A 10,239-nucleotide genomic window follows, 5' to 3' on the forward strand; every position below is an offset into this window, starting at 1 on the left:
ATAAGCATAAAAAAAAGTGATTATAAGCATAAAGAATTGGTCAATTAGCCACTATACTTTAACAAAAAAGGTTCATATTAGAGAAACAAAAGAACACCTTGCTTTTTATTAAACTTTTGAGATAGTCAATACTCAATACTCAATAGCCTATTTATACAAATTTAATTATTTAAATAAAAAAGATATCACTATAAAATCATTATTAATCAATTCGTCATAATAACAAAGTTAGCAAAACATTAATATTATTATTACTGTCATTATTATTTTTTGATTTTGTGTAATATGTTTTAATTCGATAAATTAAGAACTAATTAATTACATACCAAAACTCTAATTTAAGAATTTGTCATAAATTAATGAGTTGTTGTATATAAAAAATGAGATTCAAATTTTCTAATACTTATTTAAGTAGACTAATAAACTAACCCGGAAACAAATTCAACTTTATTTTACTGCAATTATTATTATCAAAATTAAACTCCCTCGTAAACAATGGTTAAGACTTAAGAAAATTGTTATAGAATGAGATGAATGATGAATGTGCAACGTAAGGTTATGTATGACACATAGACCAATTGATAAGTGGGTGCAACCTGGTGTGTAAGGTGTTGCTGCTTCAATATCCTTAAAAGCAGCACAAATTTTCTCGCTTTCTTTCAACTTGATGAATGTTGTCATGCAACGACTGCACGAAATTCAAGACCCTTATAGATTTCTCCGCTTCTCTCTCTCCACTCACTCAGTCACTCACTCACCTCTCTCAACTACTTCACTTCCAACAACATTATTACCCCTTCTTTTCACACTGTTCCCTTGTTCTTACTTCACTCTCTCTCTCTTTCTCTCTCTCAACTCTGATGATGCTACTTTAGATTCTCCCACCTCAACCCCTGCTATCTGCTACCATAATCTTGTGGTAGGTAGGTAAGTACTAATTAGTGATGACTGATGAGGTTTTAGTTTCACTTACCTCACTGTTTCTTTTGTTGATTCTGCTTCTTTTGTTCCTTTTTAATCGCAAAAGAATCTGAATGGTGTCATGGTTCATATGTTTGTGTTGGATTCACTCTGCTTTAATTTGCATTTATGTGTCAACATTAATTTGTGCTGATCAATGTTTATTTGATCATTTTTCTTTTGGATTGTATTTATGGGAGTTTGTTTTCTGAAAATCAGCAATCATGTTAAAAAAAGAATACTTCTGTTTTTGTTAGAAAAATTGGCAGATTGTCATTCTGGATATTACATAAAAATGGGTATGTATGAAAAAGGTTGATTTTTCACTTTTTTTTTCTCTTTCCCATTTTCAGCATATGTTTCTTTCTCTAAGACGAAGATATACTCTTTAAGATGTGTGAATCAATGTCTATGACTTGCATTTTTTGTTTCTTTTTGTTTCTGATTAATCAAAGGTAAGGAAGGAAATTCTTGAGTCCCGGAATCTAGAGTGGTAAACAGTACATCGCTCCTCCAAAGAGAGATTTTCAGGATTACAGCTATTGAGCTTAATTGGACTAAGATTTACTCAGATTTAGGTGGTACTTCTGACTTACAATAAACTTTAGAATTAAGGCATTTGATCTTAATTTTCATTTCATTTTGTGTGAGAATAGAACAGAAATTCATGAAGCACTTTTTGTGTGTGCCTTTGAAGCCTTGATCTTATAATGTGGAAGTTTGTGTGCCTAATCTAATTAACTGCTGCAGATTCTCAATATGGTAGGAAAAAGGAAGTATTTGCATCAATCCAAGCATCCATTCAATGCTTACCGTAAGTTTTATGTTCTCTTTTTACCAGTTGATCACTATGCTTGATGACTAACAATGAATGGGGTAAAAACCAATTGATTATATATATAACAATGGAATGCTAGTAATTCAGTGTGACAATCAAGGTAAAAACTTGAATGGCATTATCTATGATCATACATTTACATTCTTTAGCAATGATTCTACTAATTTATTAACTTATGCAAACTTTATTTCTAATCAGCCTTTGAAGCATGTGTGTATGGTTCATGGAAAGCGGTGGAGTTCATAAAAATTGAGTATGGAGTTATGTCCATACATTTCATTGATAAACGCCATATTTCTATGGAAAAAGGCCCCTCTGCAGACGTTCGGATAAGGTCGAGAATAGCTACTACTGCAGATTGCTCCTGCATTTTACGACGGGGAATTGATGTATGTGTGCTATCATCTCCTCAAGGAACTGGTGATTCGGATGAATTTGGTGCTCGCGAGCCTGTAAGTGCCATTTTTAGCTGAATTTCAATGTACATTGTATTTGAAGTTATTGAACTTGATGGCATTTCAACAAAATTTTCAAGCCATAATTTTCTTGATTGTATCCTGAGATAACATCACATATCCAATGCAATCTACCTGTTAGAAAGTAATGAATTGTTTTATGCAATAGACTGAACTCGATGCAATGCATACAGGAATGTGGTTTGCAGTTGTGATACTTATATTTCTTCTCTGATTTTCACATTTGCCTTTTTTTTAAAGCAAGAGCTCAACACAATGATACTTTGTTTAATGAATATGTTGGGAAGGTACTATGATTTGAAGCTTTATTATGACATGGAAATTGCTTGCTTTATTTATGTGAAAACCTGCATAAATTTGTATTTACTAGGTAATCATCATGGCATTTCTTGGTTCTTTTTGCGCTCATTATTCGGCTCATTAAAGTCTGATCAACAATATCTTTTCCTTTATTGTAGGTTTGGAGAGATGCTAGAATTAGTTCTATACAGAGAAAGCCCCATGATTCTGAGTGCACATGCCAATTTTATGTCAACTACTATGTTAATCAAGGTTCGCTTGGTGCAGAGATGAAAACGCTTAACAAGGATATTAATGTGGTTGGATTAGATCATATCTTCATCCTCCAAAGGCTTGAACATACACATTGTGATGAAGATCAGCACTATCGGTGGACTTCAACAGAGGACTGCTCTAGAATACCACAAACTAGATTGCTGTTGGGGAAATTTTTACCTGATATTTCATGGTTGATCGCGACATCTGTTTTAAAGAAGGTTTCTTTCTTGATAAGATCTGTGGAAAACAAGCTTGTTTATGAAGTTCTGTCAAATGACATTGTTATCCCCCCGTTCCATACCGAGTCTCATATAAATGTTGTAAACTTCAAACTGGAGAAAGACATGCTAATACCTATTGTTTCTCAAGTTATTGTATCCAGAACTGAGAGGGTTGACTATGAACATCAAGAATCCCATGAAGATGAAGTGTCACCATCATCATATAATGTTCAAGGCTTACGGCGTTCCAAGCGCCGACATGTACAACCTGACCGTTACCTTGGTTGCAATAGTGCTCCTGAGCTCAATATTGGTACTATTAGAACAAGGCCATACAAATTAGGCACATGGGAACAAGTTGATGAAGATCATGAACTGTCAATGCCATTATCTTCCCTGTTTGGATTGAAACAAATCAGTCAAGATCAGGATCTTGATAGTAGTCCTAAGGAGGACAAGGTGAACGGTTGCCAGGAGATTATAGTGTACAATAGGAGGGCTAAAGCCAAGGAGGCGAAGACAGGCGATGCTGATCGAGACATACAGCTCAATGAACTTGCTATTATTCCTCATCCTACTCTTAAACATCATAAGCTCAATGACATGAATTGTAGAATTGGCAAACAAGAACCAGACGAAACTCCTTCGAAATATAGTCATCTGGTTAATACCACTAAGCAGAGAAGGAATAGTGTCAATCTGTTGAATTTCAATCCAGATAATGTGCTTGCGCAGTTAGAGGAGGTGGAGAAAAGTGATGGTTTTTCTTCAAGATTGCATTATACTTATAGTTACAGCACCTCCAAGTTTCAGAGGAAGGCTTTAAGTGATCTTGATGATATGAATCTTGCACCAAAATGGGAAGGCATACATTCCAGTAAGGGAGCTCAAGATAGAAGGTACCGTCCGGCATTTTCGAGAAATAGACATCCTGATGAAGAGAGAACTTATAAAGACAGAACATTGAATGCCACAGCCTACAAGGAGTTGATAAATTCCTACTTAAAGAATATTAACACGAAACCAACGAAAGAAGAAATGCCTATTAGTGACCAGTGGAAGCAGTTCCAGGATTCGCGCAGTGTCGGGAAAACGAAGGAAATACAAATATCCGATACCGATTATGCAGAAGAAACCTCTGAGTTGGATAATTTGTGGAGAGAAATGGAAGTGTCTCTGGCATCAAGTTACATTGAAGACACAGAGGTTTAACCATTGATCATGACTTTGCTTTTAATTTTTTAAGAATATATCACAGTTTATTTCTTTAAAAGGAGGGAAATAGTAAAACTTAATTACTAGGCCTTAAACCTTTTGTTTTAGTTTTGTTTTTCCTAAGACTTACATTGTTGGACTATATAATCAGGATGCGAATGCAGCCAATCTTTTCGACACTCAGGAAAAATCAAAGGAAGCTTGTGAACATTACTTTAGATTGGATGATGAAATTGGAATTTGCTGCAAGAAATGTGGCTTTGTGGAGATGGACATTAAAGCTATCACACCAGCCTTTGTAAGTCACAGTTTAAACTTATCAAGCAATCTCATCATTAGTTTTTTTCATTACCTTGGATCTTGATAGAGACAAGTTGCATCATAAAGAGAGGGACAAGTGTTATTAGAAAATCTAGCTCTCTCTAAATTTTGTTCCTAATTTTAACTTATAATCTTGTGGTTTGATTTGAAACCTGATGAGTATGTTCTTAATGGCAGCTTCAACATTCAGTGTGGCACCAAGAGGAGAGGCAGAACGACGGCAAAGAAGATGCAGAATCGAAGGCTGCTGAATTTGAAGATTTCAATCTTGTCTCAAATGTTGAGAATGAAGATGAACCTGTATCAGTGGAACATGATAATGTGTGGGCATTAATTCCGGATCTTCGAAAGAAGTTGCACCTCCACCAAAAGAAAGCTTTTGAGTTTCTTTGGAGAAACATTGCCGGGTCTACAGAACCAGCACTTATGGACAAGAACTCCAGAAAAAGAGGTGGCTGTGTGATATCTCATACTCCGGGAGCTGGAAAAACTTTCCTGATTATTGCTTTTCTTGTTAGCTACTTGAAGTTATTCCCGGGAAAGAAACCTCTAGTCCTTGCACCAAAAACAACACTTTATACCTGGTATAAAGAATTTATCAAGTGGGAGATTCCAATACCGGTGTATCTAATTCATGGTCGAAGAACCTACAGGGTATTCAACCAGAAACAATCAATGGTTTTTCCCGGAATGCCAAAGCCGACGGAGGATGTCAAGCATGTTTTAGATTGCCTAGAGAAAATACAGAAGTGGCATTCACACCCAAGTGTTCTAATCATGGGATATACTTCATTTTTGACATTGATGCGAGAGGATTCAAAGTATGCACATAGAAAGTATATGGCTAAAGTTCTGAGGGAAAGTCCCGGACTCCTAGTATTGGATGAAGGGCACAATCCGAGAAGCACCAAGTCCAGGTTGAGGAAAGTTTTGATGAAGGTACAAACAGAATTAAGAATACTGCTGTCTGGCACATTGTTTCAGAACAATTTCTGTGAATACTTCAACACTCTCTTGTTGGCAAGACCAAAGTTTGCACATGAAGTGCTGAAAGTATTAGACCCGAAATACAAGAAGAAGAAAGGAAAAGTGAGGGCAGTGGAGTACCGGGCAAGGAAATTCTTCATAGAAGTGATCTCTAGGAAAATCGACTCGAACAATGGCGAGGAGAGGATGCAAGGTCTTAACATGTTGAGAAATTTAACAAATGGTTTCATAGATGTTTATGAAGGTAGTAGCTCGGACGACCTACCCGGTTTGCAAATTTATACTTTGTTGATGAACACAACCGATATGCAGCATGAGATGTTGAAGAGACTGCACAAGAAAATGCAAAAGTGCAATGGATATCCTCTGGAGTTAGAGCTTTTGATAACTCTTGGGTCCATACATCCTTGGTTGATCAAAACTGCTGTATGTGCTAACAAGTTTTTCACAATGGAGGAACTGAGGGAGCTAGAGAAATGCAAGTTTGATTTGAAGATGGGGTCTAAGGTAAAATTTGTTATGAGCCTTATCTACCGCGTGGTCCAGAAGGAGAAGATCCTCATCTTCTGCCACAACATTGCACCAGTGAAGTTATTTATAGAATATTTTGAGTTGTTCTTCAAATGGCAAAAAGGGCGGGAAATTCTGGTGTTAACCGGGGAGCTAGAGCTCTTCGAGCGCGGCAGAGTGATGGATAAGTTTGAGGAACCTGGTGGAGTTTCAAAGATACTCCTTGCTTCGATTACAGCTTGTGCCGAAGGCATTAGTTTGACGGCAGCTTCTCGGGTGATCATGCTGGATTCCGAGTGGAATCCGTCGAAAACAAAGCAGGCCATCGCAAGGGCTTTTCGTCCCGGCCAGCAGAAAATGGTGTATGTGTATCAGCTCCTGGTAACCGGTTCGTTGGAGGAAGATAAGTACCGAAGAACCACATGGAAAGAGTGGGTGTCAAGCATGATTTTCAGTGAGGAGTTTGTGGAGGATCCTTCCCAATGGCAAGCTCAGAAGATTGAAGATGAAATCCTGAGGGAAATGGTTGAGGAGGACAAGTCCAAGTCATTCCATATGATTATGAAGAATGAAAAGGCTTCAACAAACAACAGATAAAAGGTTAATATTGTCTCTTTCTTTTGCTCAATATTATATATATGCATGTGTCACACTAAAATCTTTCATGAACTGGCTGTGAATGTAAACATTATTTGTTACAGGTTACTGTGGCGTCGTTTCATCCATGTAGCCGAGCCATTTCATCCATGTAGCCGAGCCATGTGACGGGACAAAGGCTTGTTTATGGCCACTTTTTATTTAGCCTTTTAAGATGCAGTGCTATGTAATATGAAGATCAATAAACATGGACAGAAAAATAATATTTATTTTTCCTTTTTTATACATTGACGACAATGAGATTATTATGTAGTATTTTATGCATGTTAATTAAATTTTCAATAAAATTTTATATCCAAGTCATTTAACTATTTAACTAAATAAGTTCAATCAAGTTATTTACACTCATACACGTACGTTCTTCTTTTTACCTCTTCTTCTTTTTTATCTTTCATGTTGCGTCTTCTTCTTCTCCTTTTTTCGTTATTTTTTTCGTTCGTTATCGTCGTTATTAACATCACTTCCTTCTTCTCTTTATCTTTCTTTTTCATTGAAATTTTTTTTCTTTTTTTTTTCCTTCTCCTCGATTGAGTTTAAAATACTAAAACTTGATTAAAGTGATGACCAAATATTATTAAAGCATCATCAATTGATTGTGTAATGTATTTGTTTAAATGTGCAGAAAATTGATTTATCCAAGAAGCAAAATATCAAACCCTATCACACACTTGGGCCAATATCAATTTAGGCCATATCGATTCAAGTTGATTCATGAAGGCTGGGACAGCTAAATCATAAGAAAAAAAGAAATCAAACCTAAACCAAATAAAGAGCTAAGCCCAATTCGTTGGTGTCACTCAAACCCATCTCTCTTTAACCTACTCAGAGTCAAGAAAGAAAAAAGAGAAGATCCGAAACTAGGGCTCGCTGAGAACTAAAAGCTTGTTTGCAATTTTAAGTAAGAAGAAGGACTAAAATAAAGAAGCAAATCTCATTTGGACAAAACATCTTCTTGTTTCACTCTTTTAAAAAAAATAAAATCATAAAAAAGAAAAGAAAAAATCAAACAACAAAAAAAGGAAGAAACAAGAATAAAAAACACTTCAAAATTCTTCATCCCATTTTTTCTTTTTTTTTTATTCATCTTCCCCTTCTTATTTTACCTTCTCATCATTCTTCTTGTTTTACTCTCTTAACAAGAATAAAAACAAGAAAAAATTCAAATAAAGAAAAAGAAGAAACACAGTGCTGCAAAATCACATAATAGATTTGGATGAGTTTTTTGTTCATGATTCAATCTTGTTTGTGTGCTTGTTTTTTAACTGAATTTGTGTGTCGTCATCATTAAATAATTTTGGTGTATTCTGTATTTCATTTCGGTGTATTTTGGATTTAAACGGTTATACGTATAAAAAGAAGTCAACAATGATGACAATAACAATAACAATGATGATAATGATAATGATGGAGGAGAAGGAAGGAGAAGGTCGAAAAAGCTCAAATAAATAAAAAGGAGATGAGGAGATGGAGGTGGTAGTATAATGGTGGCGACAATGACAATAATAAAAGAGAAAGATATAAAAAAAAGAAGAAAAAAACAATAGCAGTAAAAGTGTAAAGAAGAAGACGACAATAACTTTGAGTCGGCATGCGTGAACATAATAACTTGATTAGATTTAATTACATAAATAATTTAGATGTGTGGCATAACTATCCTAATCATTTTTACAGCTAGATTCCACTTGGTTAAATTAAACCTAATTTCAAAGGTACATGTTCTTTTGATAGCTAGAGTTCAGAAATATCACACTTTGGTCTTTGCACATAAAATATATTTCTTTCATTTTTTTTTCTCGAGTTAGGAATTTAGGATTGAACTAAAGCAAATTAAATTCAAGTATTGAAGATATTTTTAAATTATCTTCCATTTGAAAATAATTTAGAAAGGAGAAAAGCCATTTAAACTTATAGAAATGCGGTAACTGGGTGAGTAATGCAGCTCATTATTAATCTATGTATTTATATTTTACAAAAATTAATATCAAAATCATTTTATATTCAAATGATGGTACATAAATTATTTATAACTTTATTATATAAACAAATTATTGTATATATCATTCTATTATAGAATCAAGTATATGTCTCTTTTCAACTTTAATATTAATTCTTGTAAAAGTTTTCACAATAATTAGTAAAGTGGTCTATACTACTAAAATCTTCTACAATAATAATTAACAATGTTAATGTCTTTTAAATTGTTTAATTCATATTTTGTATCAGTTCTCATAATAATTAACAAAATAATTTCTACAATTAAAATCTTTTCTTAATAAGGTTTATTATTAATATATTAAAATCAGTCACTAAAGTTAATGAAGGTTGTGGTAAGCTTAGAGAAGGGGGTTGAATCTATGCCTTTTTTTTAGTTGCAGTTATTATCCTTTTAAACAAACTTTCAATTCAGATTCTGTCTGAACACAATAGCGAAAATTTATGAGACAATTTATTTTTGTCTCATGAATATCAGAAAATAGAACTCAGCAGAGAAGAGAAAAGCTAACACCAGCATGTATCTTGGTTCGGTTGCCTTGTGCTATGCAACCTATATCCAGTCTCCTCCACAACTATAGAAGAATTTCACTATAGTTAACAGTATTACATACACCAATTTCACACTCAAGTTCTAACCTAACTTGACATTGGCTATGCTAACTCCTAACTATTTACTCTTAGCTAACCCAACTAAGAAAGGGATACCAAATAGGTACAAGATACAAGACACTTAACCAACCTAAAGAAATCAGAAAATAACTCTAGGCTTTTCTCTCAAGTATTTCTCTCGACCTTTTTCCACTCATGGCTTTTTCTTAAGCTTTCTCACAATGCATTTTCTCTCAAGAAATTACAGAAAGATAAATTTAGAAAAGTACATTACAATCAGTAAAACATGAAGGAGATTGACTTCATCAGCAGCCTCTTAGCTATGTGCAAAACCAGATTCGCAAACCTCAGATCCAATTCTTCAGTATTGGCAGAATGCTTCTTTGAAAGAAAGCATTATCCAAGTAGATGAACTTTTTAACAGAACACTGTTCTCACTCTCTGGTTTTCTCTCCTTGCCTGCTGAATGAACATCAAGCTGCCTTTATCTCCTTGCATGTTGCTTGGTCCTTTTTTCAAGGTAAACACCTTGAGCCTTGAGCTTCACCAACCCGCAGATTTACTTTTTCTCTTTAATCTTCAGAGTAGAAACTCTTCTTCTGACTTCCTCAACTTGGCCGAAAGCCATAAAACAGCAACCATATAAATCTTCTCATGGTCAACTTGATCTTAGCCATTGACAAACTACTTGGTCCCCAAGTATCACTTGTGACCGTAGATGTGAAGCAGAATAGGGCAAAGAACAACTTTCTCTTGAATGCCATTTTCGGATAGAGCAGAGAGTTGGGAAGAAGAGAATATGATCTGATGCATGCAAGATGAGATGGATTACCTTTAACCAATGCTTGATTTGGTTTGGATTTTCTGTTTTAGCTTTCTGTGCTTCAAGCTT

The 10,239-nt window shown here is 34.8% G+C and overlaps 1 protein-coding gene across 3 annotated transcripts; it reads left to right on the forward strand.

The window, feature by feature from the left end:
- Positions 1-709: 709 nt before the first annotated feature.
- On the forward strand, positions 710-6,864 carry LOC130941227 (SNF2 domain-containing protein CLASSY 1-like). 3 transcript variants are annotated; one of them, XM_057869644.1, is made up of 8 exons: positions 710-927; positions 1,416-1,538; positions 1,711-1,774; positions 1,997-2,250; positions 2,733-4,259; positions 4,420-4,566; positions 4,767-6,686; positions 6,788-6,864. In XM_057869644.1, the coding sequence occupies exons 3-7, from the start codon at positions 1,720-1,722 to the stop codon at positions 6,681-6,683; spliced, it is 3,900 nt and encodes a 1,299-aa protein (XP_057725627.1). In that variant the 5' UTR covers positions 710-927; positions 1,416-1,538; positions 1,711-1,719; the 3' UTR covers positions 6,684-6,686; positions 6,788-6,864. The 3 variants fall into 3 exon arrangements, with proteins under 3 accessions (XP_057725627.1, XP_057725628.1, XP_057725629.1); XM_057869645.1 differs by having other exon boundaries at positions 710-923; XM_057869646.1 differs by lacking the exon at positions 1,416-1,538.
- Positions 6,865-10,239: the final 3,375 nt, after the last annotated feature.

The sequence above is a fragment of the Arachis stenosperma genome, chromosome 7 (genome assembly GCF_014773155.1).
Source record: "Arachis stenosperma cultivar V10309 chromosome 7, arast.V10309.gnm1.PFL2, whole genome shotgun sequence".
In the NCBI taxonomy this organism is placed as follows: Eukaryota; Viridiplantae; Streptophyta; class Magnoliopsida; order Fabales; family Fabaceae; genus Arachis; species Arachis stenosperma.

Excerpts from the sequence above, each read along its gene's own strand:
- LOC130941227 (XM_057869644.1), top strand. The coding sequence starts at position 1,720 with ATGGTAGGAAAAAGGAAGTATTTGCATCAATCCAAGCATCCATTCAAT. Across the intron at positions 1,775-1,996 it reads GCATCCATTCAATGCTTACC|CCTTTGAAGCATGTGTGTAT; the intron begins GTAAGTTTTATG and ends ATTTCTAATCAG. Across the intron at positions 4,567-4,766 it reads AAGCTATCACACCAGCCTTT|CTTCAACATTCAGTGTGGCA; the intron begins GTAAGTCACAGT and ends TCTTAATGGCAG.